Raw genomic sequence first — 14,704 nt, 5'->3', positions numbered from 1 at the left:
TTGATCTCTTGGCTTTATGTTCATGTTTGTTCCTGACTTTCCTAGGACAGGCCCTGGCACCTGCCTGTACGTGGGAGTGTTGCCTCGTTTCTGCGGCAGCATTTTCTTAGGCCTTTGGCCCATGTGATAGTACCTCGATTGGTTTCAGCATTTTTGGTTATGCTAAGAAAAAGAGCAGAGAATTCAGGTGCAAGTTAATTTATATGATCTCTTTTCTTAATCATGGCCATACTTACTCCATATTCAAAAGATTAGGAGTGAAATCCAGGGAGTTCAAAGCAGATATCTTTCTAAATGATACAGATCAAACTAAAACCTTTTCTCTTGCAGATAAGTACAGGAAAGAATGTTCTTGGATGTTTTATCTTAAGATATTCATTTGAGGGTGTGTTTGTGTGTGTGTGTGTGTGTGTGTGTGTGTGTGTGTGAGAGAGAGAGAGAGAGAGAGAGGGAGAGAGAGTGCGGGCTTACACATACCTGGGATGGATCGATAGGTAAATAGTTAGATAGATAAATAGATAGGTAGGTAAGTAGATGGATAGATGATAAATAGGTTTCATTTCTTGGGACCAGTCTGCCTAGATTTACATCTAGATCTTTCACACTCTCACAGTATGATCTCAAGGTGATTTTTATAACTTCTTTGTCCCTCAGTTTCCTTAATATAAGATGAGCATAACGATCCCATCTACCTCATAAGGTTGTTATGAGGATAAAGTGGGTTAATGCATTTAAAACACTCATTTAATATGTTTCCTAAACTGTGGTATTAAATATACTGACCTTTTATCACTTTTATATTATAATACATATAAATAATATATACTATAGGTAAAGGTTTTATATATATATAACCTTTTTAAGCATTTCAATTTAGACTGCGTGATCAAAAGTATGAAAGGCTTAAATTTCAACATTGCTACATTTTACTTTTCAAATCGTTTTTTTTGTTGTTGTTGTTGTTTTTGTTCGTTTTTTTGCGGTACGCGGGCCTCTCACCGCTGCGGCCTCTCCCGCCACGGAGCCCAGGCTCCGGACGCGCAGGCCCAGCGGCCATGGCCCACGGGCCCAGCCGCTCCGCGGCACGTGGGACCCTGCCGGACCGGGGCACAAACCCGTGCTCCCCGCATCGGCAGGCGGACCCCCAACCACTGCGCCACCAGGGAAGCCCTCAAATCTTTTTTTAAATTTGAGTTTATTTATAATGCCTGAAATCCCAATGAAATTCTTAAATGTTAGTATTTTTCCCATCAGTGCAATATATATTTATATATTTTATCACTTAAACTATGATGCAATTATAAGAAGCCTCTGTCTCTTTCAAAAGGTTGGGCAGGTAAAGATCCTGCTGAAGTCTGTGCTTGACCAGTGGAGCCGCCACAAAGTGGCCTTTGATGAGATGAACAGTTACCTCATGGAGGCCAGATACTCTCTCTCCCGATTCCGTCTGCTGACTGGATCTTTAGAAGCTGTGCAGGTTCAGGTGGACAATCTTCAGGTAAGGGATGAATTGAACCCATCCTTAAAATCCTTTTTAATTTGAGAAAAATTTTTTAAAAATGAGCAAATGCAAACATCATCCTGGAATAATTGGTGTATATTGTTTACATTTAATTATTTTAAAAATATTTAAAATTAATTTTACCTGCTTTATTTGTTACATAACCAAACTTGCCTGTGGATACCAAATTCTGGAATAACTGGTATATAACTAAATGATTTTTTTAATCATATAAATATCCCCATGAATGTATTTTATAAAATGATTTTATACGCAAATCAATCTCCTGGATCCATTATTGCTGCCTTTTATATCTTCCCTTTCTCTTATTTATCCTGCTTTTCTAAACACATTCTACAGGATTAAAAAGAAAACAAAGAGAAAAATAGCAAACGTCATAAAATTTTAAACCATTAAGTTGTTTTCTTTGCGTTCAGCAGAATGTCAATGGTGTGTACATGTAATCCTCCTTTTCTAGCACTTAACTGCTTGGTTTCCTGTGTGTCCATCATCAGTGTATTCATCCAGGAGGACATTGCTGCTGTTTGACTTAAACAGCACACTGTCCTGTCTTATGTCACTGCTCTCAATCAGCTACGGCCCTCACTCGCCTGCACACCTGGGCGCTCTCACCTGCCATTGCCCTTTCTCCCTGGCTAAGTAACGCAGCCTATGGGATGGGCAAGTCAGGCCCTGAGGGATGGGATGACAGCCTCGCGTGTCCCTCCTTATATCGGTCCACGTCCCTGGCTTGGCAATCAAAGTTTATATGTTGCTGACATGATATGCGTACTTTCTGAAGGGAGTGCCCTTTTTTTGGGTGAGGCAGGAGGGAGGAAGGATAAAATAAGCATATACAGTTTCCTTCTTTTGAGTGTGTGCATGTGCGTGTGTGTGTGTCTGCGCCGCACGGCATGTGGGATCTTAGTTCCCCACCAGGGATCGAACCTGTGCCCCCTCCGTTGGAAGTGACGAGTCTTAACCACTGGACCGCCAGGGAAGTCAAAGTACATACAAAATATGTACTTTGTAACCTTGTACATCCAAAGTACAAGGTTAAATGTCTGTAAACCTTAAACTAGTTGTTGCAGATACTAAGAATCATTAAAGCTTATTTTGAGAATAGTAAGTTTAAAAAGACATTTTATAACTTTGAGGAGGTTAGAAGTACTTTTTAATTGAGCTTACTCTGTGTTTCTCATCTTCTGTCTTAAGATATGAAAGGACTCAGGGTCTATTCCTTATATATTTTGATTTGATGGCAACCATATATCAGTGGTAAGTGGAGACTGGATTTTTGCAGCCTGCTTCACCTATGGAGTTTTACTAAGAACTGAGTCTATCACTTCAGCAACATTTCCAGGGAAATATCTTTCTTCACTGGTTCTTGGTAGACAACTCCACCAAGCCTATAGCCTGCCTAATAAATATTCTTTGCAAGGAAGAACATCAGAGATAGAACTTAGAGCTGGTACTCAGAAAAGCTATGCCTTCTTAAAGTCTCACTATCAGGAATCTCTGGTAGAGCAACTTTGGGTAAGTAATAAAGCAGAGATCTGGACTTTGACCTTGAGCAGCAAAGAGAACCGCAGTATAATGGATTGCACACCCAGCAGCCCCACACCTTCCTCCTCGACGGTGGACAGGGGCTCCCCGTGTGAGCTTTCCCAGCCGAATTCCAGCTCCCACTCCAAGAAGTCTCAATTGTTAAGAACCCTCCTCACACCCATAAGAACAAACTCATAAAAAAGAAAAAATGGTTATCTAAAGAAAGCTCATAAAGCATTGGGGCAAAGTCATGGTTTTTGTACTTGTATGTTCATATCTATGAAAACAGCTATAAATTACCCTTAAACTTGATCATTAGAATTTTTAGATCCTGTTATGTCATCTGTGGCACATTTCCTTTGGGCAGAATCTTCAAGATGATCTAGAAAAACAGGAAAAGAGCTTACAGAAATTTGGCTCTATCACCAACCAACTGTTAAAAGAGAGTCACCCGCCTGTGACAGAAACTCTTACCGATACACTAAAAGAAGTCAATATGAGGTATGGGACGTGCCGGTTTTACACTGTTGCTCATTGTTCATATCACGATCTTATTATAAATAACCATACAATTAGAACACTGGCATTTTGAATTTGAGCTTTATAGGTTCTATTCTATTAATGTTTTCATTTTCACAAAATGAACTCAAGGGTAAGTAAATGTAGTGGAGATACTTAGAAAGGAATTAGAACTGCGGTATACCCCAAGATTGACCTCATCTCTACTACCTGCCCTTGAAATATGAGAGTGAAGTGTTACTTTTTATTACGTTCGATAGAAATGAGACATCTGCATTATTTCCATATTCGCATGAACCAGGATCATGAAAAATAAAATAGTAAATAACAGCATTTGGTGAGAGGTGGGAATCAGCCCATGAGTGTTGCTATCGTTTCCAGATGGAATCACTTGCTGGAAGAGATTGCAGAGCAGCTGCACGCCAGCAAGGCCCTACTTCAGCTTTGGCAGAGATACAAGGACTACTCCAAACAGTGTGCTGCTACAGTTCAACAGCAGGAGGGTCGAACCAATGAGCTCTTGAAGGCAGCCACTGACAGGGACATCGCGGACGACGAAGTTGCCACATGGATTCAAGATTGCAACGTATGTTCAGGAACTATCGCGTGTTACCAACTTGTCAAGCTTAGACTTCTCAAGTTTAGCACAGGGCTGGTGCTGCTGTGTTTAAGCTTTTGTTATGTCTCTATGTGAGACAACTATCCAAAAAGAATTGTTTCAAGTATCAGAGAGGCTGCTAGGTTTTCAGAACACAGTTGCACATGTAACAGATTTAAGAGATCCCCTCCCGTTGTTTTATTTTTAAAGAGTTGTTTTCCCATTTTTCCTAATGGAATACAGTCCATGTGAAAGACTTAGGCTATCTGTTTTTACAGAGATGGTCAATATAAGAAATGACCGTATGAAGAGTAATGTTACATCTTTTAAAATTCCATTGTTCCAAGGTATTGTCCAGTGAGGTCCATTATCTCTTACGTAAGTATCAACATAATAATTTCTTCTAAGAACTTAATGGTAGGAAGAGGTCTTTCTTTCCTGATTTATGGGTATACTTCTTTTTAATAGCTTTTTAATATTTCTCTTTTTCACTGCAGCTGCCAATAACCTACTTAAGGTTTTCAAGAGCAATTCTTCTCTCGTTTCACCTATCACATGCCTCTTACTATTTGTCCTTATTTGTCTCTATTTTAAATAATTTATTTCAAAGACCTTCTTATAAACTTTCCCAAATCAGTTATTAGAATTAGGCAATAAAAAGCACATAAATAAAAGTTTAACCCATTCTAAGACCTTCACATGAAAAATGAATAATCACTTTACAGCTAAAGTTTAAGATTTACAGTAAATTCTGTGCTTTTTGATTTCTCTTTGCACATAGTTTATCTGTATGAAATTTGTCATTTTCAATTTTCAGTCCTCCTTCGTTGAGTTATGCCTGTTCTAGAATCTAGTGTTTGAGATGATTGCTGTGAATTTTCTGATCTCTCTGTCAGGGTTAAAGTTGCCCTTTGTTTTTCCCCTTCTCACTGTAGCCCCTGCACGGGTGTAGCAGGCTCTGCTCTCTGTGTATCTGGTGGGGCACCAGCAACAGGTGGAAGAATCAGTCAGTTGTCATCCCTCAGAGGTAGATGGAAACGAGAAACAGGGAATTTCCACCAGCTTATTAATTTGGAGCATATAAAAGAGTCCCACAAAAAATGGAGGCGAGAGATATCACAGAAAAGAACGGAGATAGAGTCTACCCTTCCTGCCGCTCACCAGAGCCATAGCTAGGGCGCTGCACCCACCAAGAGGGGAGGGTGTACTGTAACCACTAAAATGTGACCGCGCATATAGTTCCTCTCTTGTGTGTATAGTATTAAGTCAAAAAAGGTAAAATGTAGCACTGGGTTTTCAATTTGATATCAATTACATGAAGAGGCAGGAAAAAACTGCCAAAATGTTTTCAGTTATTGGCTCTACTTGTAGATCATGTTTTTCCTTGTTTATGTAAGTTTTTCTGCATTTCCCCAATGTCCTACAATGAACCCATGTAGCTTTTACAATAAGAATAGTACATTTTTTTAAATGTTCATACACATACATGTTTTTAAAAATGGAATTCAGTTCTTGATTTTCTTCCTGCAGGTGAAGGTTATTTAGTGTAATAATTTGACAAATAAGAATTGAGTGTTTCTAATTGTTTATAATAAGGAGTACACTTAACATGTTGTTTCATGACGGGCATGTTTTCATCTGCTGTAGGACCTGCTCAAAGGACTGGGGACAGTTAAGGATTCCCTTTTCGTTCTCCATGAGCTGGGAGAGCAACTCAAGCAACAAGTAGATGCCTCGGCAGCATCAGCCATTCAATCTGATCAACTCTGTTTGAGTCAACACTTATGTGCCCTAGAACAGGCTCTTTGCAAACAGCAGACTCTGTTACAGGTACAGCGCTCACATTCACCAGGTGTTATAAATTGGGCATTCTATAAAACCTGGGCATAAACACAGGAAAATAAAAATTTTTCATCATCGAGGCAATGCCTCCTTCAAGACCAGAAAGTTAAAAACTAAACAAACTTGGAAGCTCCAGTGGGGTCAAGGGAACGTGGGAGTCTTGCACTTTTCTCTACAATGTACTTTTGCCCCCAAATCAGTGCTTCCTTCCACGGTAAAATATGTTCAATTAATAGATATTAAGCGGCTTTAATGTTAACAGTCACGTTTACCTGACAAGTTTTTGCAAGAATCAAAATATATTTCTGTTTGATAATGTAAAAAATAACTTTAATTGGTTAATTAATGGTACGTAGAAGTAATTCTAAGTGTTTAGCAAACTATATAAATAAAAAGAAGAAAATTTAAATTATTGTAGCCTTGTCTTTTTAGGAATGGCATCTTGGGAATGGGAATTTGGCACAAGAATATGAAAAATAATTTTAACATCCACTTGCCCTTTCACTAGATTTCTAAATACCAGTTTTCTTTTGTGAAAAAAAGGCTGGAGTTCTTGACTATGAAACCTTTACCAAGAGTTTAGAAGCTTTGGAAGCCTGGATAGTAGAAGCTGAAGAAATACTACAAGGGCAGGACCCTAGCCACTCGTCTGACCTCTCGACCATCCAAGAAAGGATGGAGGAACTTAAGGTACGTGTGTTCAAATCCTCGTCCCAGATCTTCTATCTTCAAAATCCTAAAGAAAACTCAGAACTCCTGACATACGCCTACTTTCTGTTCCCAAGGAAACTCTTGCCAGCTCTGCTTTCCTCTTCTCTTGAGAGGAGTGGTGGCACTGAGCTCAAGCTGATCTCATGGTCCGTGTTGGGAGACCCCCAGGAGCAGAGCTAAGATCCACCTCACTCCTCCTCCTGCCTCTGGTCCCTCCCTGCGCCCAATCCATCACCTCCTTCATAGCTCTTGAACCTCCTATGTCCATCACTACCATCATCCACTCCTACTTTACGCTGTCCGACCTTGCTCAGGGGCCAAGGCCACAGCCTCAGCCTCTGTGGACCTCTTTGCAGCAACCTCTCTCCCTCCAACCTATAGCTGCCAGAATGATCTTTTTCTTTTTTCTTTTTTTTTTTGCGCGGGCCTCTCACCGTCGTGGCCTCTCCCGTTGCGGAGCACAGGCTCCGGACGCGCGGGCTCAGCGGCCATGGCTCACGGGCCCAGCTGCTCCGCGGCATGTGGGATCTTCCCGGACCGGGGCACGAACTCATGTCCCCTGCATCGGCAGGCGGACTCTCAACCACTGTGCCACCAGGGAAGCCCGATCTTTTTCTTTTAAAAGGTTTTACTTAATCATGAATGACTTTACAGTAAATAAAATAACACAATAGACATGCACATTTTATTACTATTATCCCTCTGCTTAAAACCCTCCATGGCTTCCCACTGCTCTCAGGATAAAGATCTGTGTGAAGTATCAAGACCAGCAATAGCTGGCTTCCACCTCCCTAAGGGTCTCGCCTTCACCACCGTCTGTCTCCTTCTCCAGGCACTTGGGAGCTGCAGTGCTTCCCGGCGTCTGTGTGTAAGATGCCCATCCCCCGCTTTCTGAAATCCGTTCCTCGTCCCCAAAAGGCATCAACTCCTGGTCATTTTATTCAGGGTCACTCTCAGAAAGCCTCCCCTTCTGTCCATGGTCAGGCCCCCCAGCGACACAGTTTCATAGCCCAGTGTTATTTTTTTTCAGACTTTCATCGTACCATCATCAAGGATGTTCATGTGATAGGTGACTGCTGTTCTCTCTGCTATTGGAATAGTGTCTTACTCTTTCTGAGCACCAGGAGAGGGACCGTGGCATGTCAGTTTTGTTCACTGCTGATGTCCACCCGTGGAAATTCTGCCATCTAATAGTTTGCTTTTGGCTTCGACAGTTGGCAAGATTTATTCTCTCTTCAGGGTTATGAGCCTTTTGCAGAGCACGCCAAGTGGACACACACAGCCAAAGGTGTCCTGACCTTTTCTCCTGCCTGTAGCCGGTTTCCTAGATGGAGTTACGAATGCCCACAGAACCAGGACAGGCAGCTTTGTCCTGTGTGTGAAGGGAGGAAAGCGATCTGAAAGCATACACTGCTTTCTCAGTTGAGTCTCACTAACTTTGGGGTTGGGATCAAGGACCTAAAACTGAAGCTCTTAAGATAATGGGTGGTGATTTTGGAGCTCAGGTGGGATTGTGTTCCATCCAAGGAGAACCCAACAAGTCGTGTTTACCTGGCTCTACCACTTACTAGCTGGCCTTGAGCAATTTACTTAGTGTCTGTGCCTCTTCTTCCTCATTGTAAATTGGGAATAGTAGTGGTTCTTACCTTATGGGATTGTTTTGAGGATAAAATGAGTTATTACCTGTAAAGCTCTTATAACAATGCTTGGTTCATATGTGCTCAATAAATGTTAGTTAGCTATTACTATTAAAACTAATATTATTATTAAATAATAAAGGAGCAGACTAACATGGATAAATGAAATATAAAGGGTAAGAAATAAGTCCTTTCAGTCATCAGCACAATTTTCATCCTTTATCAGTTCAAGCAAGAATTACTGGGCTTCCCTGGTGGCGCAGTGGTTGAGAGTCAACCTGCCGATGCAGGGGACACGGGTTCGTGCCCCGGTCCGGGAGGATCCCACATGCCGCGGAGCGGCTGGGCCCGTGAGCCATGGCCGCTGAGCCTGTGCGTCTGGAGCCTGTGCTCCGCAACGGGAGAGGCCACGGCAGTGAGAGGCCCACATACGGCAAAAAAAAAAAAGGAATTACTTTTGAGTAAATAAATCAAGTAAATAATACACGTAAACTATTAAATGTTCAATAAGGGGTAGTGAGTAGCTATAGCAACAGCAGCAGCAGCAGCAGTGGAAGCTGATGAGGAGATGCAGCTTTGCTTCCTTGGCAGCACTGGAGATTGCGAGGGGGTGGCCTAGGAATGCAGAGGAGACCAAAGACCAGCTTCTTCCTGAAATCGGAAGATTGCTGTGCACTTTTGAAAGAGCTCTGCCTTTTCTGACCGTGGTGCTAAATCTAGTTTTGCATCTTGCTTTCAGGGACAGATGCTAAAATTCAGCAGCATGGTCCCAGATTTAGACCGGCTAAATGAGCTTGGATACAGGTTGCCCCTAAATGATAAAGAAATCAAAAGGATGCAGAATCTGAACCGGCACTGGTCTCTGATCTCCACCCAGACTACAGAAAGATTCAGGTAGAGTAACCCAGAGATGTTTTGGCCACTCTGAAATATCAGTAGAAATAATAAGTTCATGATTTGTGTATGTTTATAAATTCTAGATCTTTCCAACGTTATTCACACAATTTGAACTAAAAGTGAGAAACTCAAAATGTGAAGTGATTTCCCATGTTTAATGTACTGAATATTGTTTTAATCAAAAAATAAAACTTTTATATAAGAATATATTAAAGATACATAATTTTGTCATTTAAGTTTCTTTTCTTCAATTTTATTTTTCACAAAATTTTACTACCTAACATGAAAGCTTTGTGGAGGTCAAATTAGAATTGGAACAGAGAATATTTAATCTAGTTTTATATGCTGAAGGTATAAGAAAAAAGCAACAGCATCACCATTATTCATTTTCCTTCTTCTGTCAGTAAGTTACAGTCATTTTTGCTACAACATCAAACTTTCTTGGAAAAATGTGAAACATGGATGGAATTCCTAGTTCAAACAGAACAGAAGTTAGCAGTAGAGATTTCAGGCAATTATCAGCCTCTTTTGGAGCAGCAGAGAGCACATGAGGTAAGTTATGCCAGTACATTTTTGGGTGATAAAATTGTTTTAGGCCTTGTAAGATGCTGCAAAATGCCATGTGGAAGAATGAAAGTCCTGTAATGTGTGCTGAATCTGCTCAAATGCATGCGATGTTTTTGCCTTCTTTCTTAAGCTTGAAGTTTCGATATCTTAATCACAAAAATGCAGTCCAGTCTTTATTCCATAGTTGGTTATAAGCATGGGGCAGGCTTCAGTACCCTGCAAGGTATGGTGCCAGAATTGTGGTAAGATAATTTCCCAGTTGAATTACAGACTACACTAATGTTGTCAAGGCTAGTTTCATTAAGAGATTATGCTTTGATCAAAAGTCTTTGATAAATAAAAATTGTGAGTTCTTTAAAAAACAGATACATATTTTATACTAGGAAATCAAACTACCAAATATCTCCAGGTGTGCCTCTTGATCAAATTGCATTATAATCATTTCTCAAGAAACATCGAGAAAGAATTAGATACAAAAACAAATTAATCGGGCTTCCCTGGTGGCGCAGTGGTTGAGAGTCCGCCTGCCGATGCAGGGGACGCGGGTTCGTGCCCCGGTCCGGGAAGATCCCACATGCCGTGGAGCGGCTAGGCGCGTGAGCCATGGCCGCTGAGCCTGCACTTCCGGGGCCTGTGCTCTGCAACGGGAGAGGCCACAACAGTGAGAGGCCCGCGTACCACAAAAAAAAACAAAAACAAAAACGAATTAATCAATTTGCAATTAGTCTCTATTTTGCTATTTACTGGTGTAACTAAGTTGCTCCCGTGTTTATGAAATATACACAAATGGAGAGATAGGATGCAGCTAAAGCAGAGAAAAGCTTAATGCTGGACTTTAAAGAGAATGAAATTAATTTTAAGACATTTTGCTTAAATTTTTTAAAATAGAGAATTTAAATATGTGTAAGGGATTTTTAAGTCCAGTTTTATAGAGTTGACCAACAATGACGTAATATACAATGAATCAAAACTAAAATGAGATAGTACCTCACACACACTAGGATGGCTACAATGAAAAAGAAAACAAGTGTTGATGAGGGAATAGAGAAATTGGAATCCTCATACATTGCTGGTGGGAATGTAAAACGGTGAAGCTACTTTGGAAAACAATTTGGGAGCTCCTTAAAGTGTTCAACATAGAATGACCATGTGACCCAGTAATTCCACTCCTAGGTATACACCCAAGAGAAAGGAAAATATATGTCCATACAAAAGCTTGTACCAGAATTTTGTTCATTGCAGCATTATTCATAATAGCCCCAAAGTGGAGGTGACCCAGATACCCACTAACTGATGATGAATACAATAAAATGTGGTCTATCCATTTAATGGAATACTATCCAGCAATAAAAAGGAACACAGTACTCATACATACTGCAGCATGGGTCAACCTTGAAAACGTTATGCTAAGAGGAAAGAAGCCAGTCACAAAAGACAGTAGATGACCTGATCTCATTTATATGAAACATCCAGAGTAGGTAAATCCACAGAGATCAGTGGCTACCTAGGGCTGGGGGGATTGAAAGGAGATGGGGAGTGATTGCTAATGAGTATGGAGCTTTTGGGGGGAGTTATGGCAATAGTCTAAAATTGATTGTGGTGATGGTTGTATAACTCTGGAAATATAATAAAAATCATTAAATTATAAATAGGTGAATTGTATGATATAGAATTCTATCTCAATAAAGCTGTTTAAAAAACAGTGAAAATCTGAAAGATTTTCTCTTGAGCTTTTTTAGTAGTGAAACAATTTTTTTTTTTTTTGTGGCACGTGGGCCTCTCACTGTTGTGGCCTCTCCCGTCGCGGAGCACAGGCTCCGGAAGTGCAGGCTCAGCGGCCATGGCTCACGGGCCCAGCCGCTCCGCGGCATGTGGGATCTTCCCGGACCGGGGCACGAACCCGTGTCCCCTGCATCGGCAGGCGGACTCTCAAACCACTGCGCCACCAGGGAAGCCCTAGTAGTGAAACAATTTTATTAACTGAGTTAAATTGAAAAACAGTGAGTTTATAAAAAGGGTGGATTTTTTTCCATTCTTCAACTTTTTAAAAGGTCTTAAGTGATTCTCTGTCTGAAAATGGACCATATTCTGCATATTAAAAAAAAAAATACAAATTATGTGTTAACTAACTTTATTAGGTGATTTTGAAAGGAAGAAGGGAAACATAATTCTACCTTTAGTCACTTAGTTTTAGTAAACAAAAACTAAACTGTATCTTTAAGTTTATCTTAATTGATGGTTTAAAAATATTCTTACATTGCAGGTTTTCATATACAACCTGATTCAGCTGGAAATATTTTTCATAGTCTCACTTGAACCAGAATTTTTGGAAAGTTATTGGAGAACTGGTCACTAAAATTAGGAACTCTAAATTATGTTTTTCTTTTTTAAAAATAACAGTTGTTTCAAGCAGAGATGTTCAGTCGTCAGCAGATTTTACACTCGATCATTGTTGATGGACAGCATCTTCTAGAACAAGGTCAAGTTGATGACAGGTAGGATCTTCAATATATTATTATGAAGAAAGGTTCCAGTAAATTAGCCATTTTCTTTTGAATGAGCAGGTTAGAGGGCATAGAGCCCATCTTCCTAAGGCAATTGTACTGGAGAGGAGCCTCAGAAATGGGAGGAAAGACTTGTCTGAATCTCTGAAGTGACTAAGTATTGAATCTTTTTAAAGAAGTGCTATTATATTACATGAAGGACATAGAGTAATTGGAAATCACCTAGCCAACCTTCACTGGTTGTCTGTAGGGGACTAGAATTAATGAATAGATCAGAATGAATTGTGTCAGTGATGTATCAGTGGTTTGTCAACAGATGCTTCTAATGTTCTCATATGATAACAGAAATTTTATTCCTCAGAGGAGCATAGAGATCACTAGACCATCTCTCTTGTTTACAAATGAAAACTTGAGGCCCAGAAATGTGAACTGATTTGACCAAGGTCACATAACTAAGTAGCAATAGCATCAAGCCTACCACTCGTGTACCTTGTCTTTAGTCAGAACCAGCCAGGTTTCCTATACCATGATAACACCTCCACATTTGAAAATGGTTTGCTGACTTAAGTCAGATTACACTCACCCTGAAACCCTGCTTCGTCTTTATTACTTAGCAGATTGTCTCTGTATTAAAAATGCAGAGGGAAAATCTAGCTCCTCTTCAGATTTATGGCGTATGAATTGGCAATTTCGTCCTATATTTACATTTCCTAGTAACAGGGTTTACTCTCCCCCATTACTTTCTGTGGTGGTATTTGGCATACAAACCTCATTTATTTTATCACATATGTATGTCCTTTCCATATTTAGAACAGTAGTTGTGATTATAATTAACTTAGTTTTTTTTCCCAAAAAAATAGAAAATAAGTCATTATTTTTATTAAGAGCTTTTTTTTTAAAAGTTTTGGAAACAATTTCAGTTTTAAGTGGATGTTTCTTTGGAAGTACATGAAAGATTTTCATGATTAAGCTTGGAACAACAAAATGTGATGCCATATTTATTCTATCCTAAGGAAGCCAAACTTAAATGTGAGCTTTACTAAGAATTTAAGGCCTTCAAAATAAGACACAGTCAAGTGCAATTAACTTATCTTTTGCTTTATCCTCCCTACTCTGTAACAATATTATAAAAGCTTGAGTCATTAAGTAAAATAAAATGTAAAATTCATGCTCAAGCCAACATCTATTAAATTTTAAACGTTAGCAGGGAAAAACACCAAAGAGATGAAAATGGGAGGATGGGAACCAAGGGTAACTTTGAAAGTTGCAAGTGAAAAAAATCACAGATGAGAGCCTGTTGACAAATAGGAAGGTCCTAGATTACAAATGTATTGCGTTTTAAAAGTTCGTGTATACGTTTTGTTTTTGAAAGTTCAAGTTCAGCATTGAGCCCAGTGTCAGGTTTTGAGTCGTTCTTCATGCTGACAGGTAGCTCAGAGCAGCGTGGTTCTACAAAGTGAGGACGGAGGCTCCAGAGAGACCCTGGATGGCTAGCTGATAGTGAAGCAATATATAGGGTACTCTTCTCCAAGCCCTGGAGTTAGATGTTTTCAGAGATGATAGATGCTTGTAACTTTTAGGGAAGTCTCATGAACCTAATTCATCATATTTGGTTCTACTGAAATTAGATTATAAATATCAGAATTGCCTCTCAAAACCAGAAGCACTTAATGACATATTTGGTTACAAAATCAAAGTTTATGGTGGCCCTCGATAATAAGAGGTATCAAGAATATAGGAGCCCAGGACGGTAAATCCCACTCAGAGCAGAAGCCCCCCACAGGAGGGAAGAAAAGCAAGACTAGTAACATAGAGAATGAGCAAGTAATGTTACACTTTAGTACTAAAATGTGTGAGTAACACTGTAATCTACAAAGACACTCATTCTATGTGATCCTGGACAAACCAGTTCTAAAGCCACAGTTGGATGTTAAGGAAAACATAATAAAAAACTACCAACATTTTTTAAAGGTAGTAAACAGAGGTAGGAAGAACCAACTACAAGATCTGAGGTGAGTTAGCCTGAAATTGAGAAAGCGTAAATAAAATTTAATATCTCTAAGTATATGCACAACCTTTATTCAGAAGATGATGACTAGATAGTTTTCGTCTTGCTAAGAACAAGTGAAGCGGGCTTAAGACGTTAGAAGGGATGATTTAGGTGAGTTTGTGACATCTGCTAAAGATTAGGACTGTCTGCCGCGAGGGAATGCTGACAGTTATGGAGTACAGTTTCTAAAAATATTTCTACGTAACGTAGTTTTATTTAAATGGTTTATGATTCCAGCTAAAGTAACCCAGTCTTGTTCATCCAAAGTGACTTATAACTGTAGCTGAAGACAGAGGTTGTAAATAAGCTGGGCCCCTCCTTTCCTGCTGT

The 14,704-nt window shown here is 39.8% G+C and overlaps 1 protein-coding gene across 7 annotated transcripts in view; it reads left to right on the top strand.

The window, feature by feature from the left end:
* Positions 1-14,704, top strand: part of SYNE1 (spectrin repeat containing nuclear envelope protein 1) — a gene marked incomplete at its 5' end in the record, with an annotated part of 457,248 nt that overhangs the window by 358,910 nt on the left and 83,634 nt on the right. For all 7 annotated transcript variants that reach the window (XM_082668958.1, XM_082668957.1, XM_082668956.1 and 4 more), the window contains 8 exons: positions 1,328-1,498; positions 3,417-3,550; positions 3,950-4,154; positions 5,814-5,996; positions 6,552-6,698; positions 9,096-9,250; positions 9,658-9,805; positions 12,221-12,315. In XM_082668958.1, the coding sequence (XP_082525084.1) occupies positions 1,328-1,498; positions 3,417-3,550; positions 3,950-4,154; positions 5,814-5,996; positions 6,552-6,698; positions 9,096-9,250; positions 9,658-9,805; positions 12,221-12,315 (1,238 nt within the window). The remainder of the gene's footprint in view (positions 1-1,327; positions 1,499-3,416; positions 3,551-3,949; positions 4,155-5,813; positions 5,997-6,551; positions 6,699-9,095; positions 9,251-9,657; positions 9,806-12,220; positions 12,316-14,704) is intronic.

The sequence above is a fragment of the Grampus griseus genome (assembly GCF_964374135.1).
Source record: "Grampus griseus genome assembly, chromosome: 13".
In the NCBI taxonomy this organism is placed as follows: Eukaryota; Metazoa; Chordata; class Mammalia; order Artiodactyla; family Delphinidae; genus Grampus; species Grampus griseus.
This window is presented reverse-complemented; position numbering and strand designations above follow the sequence as displayed.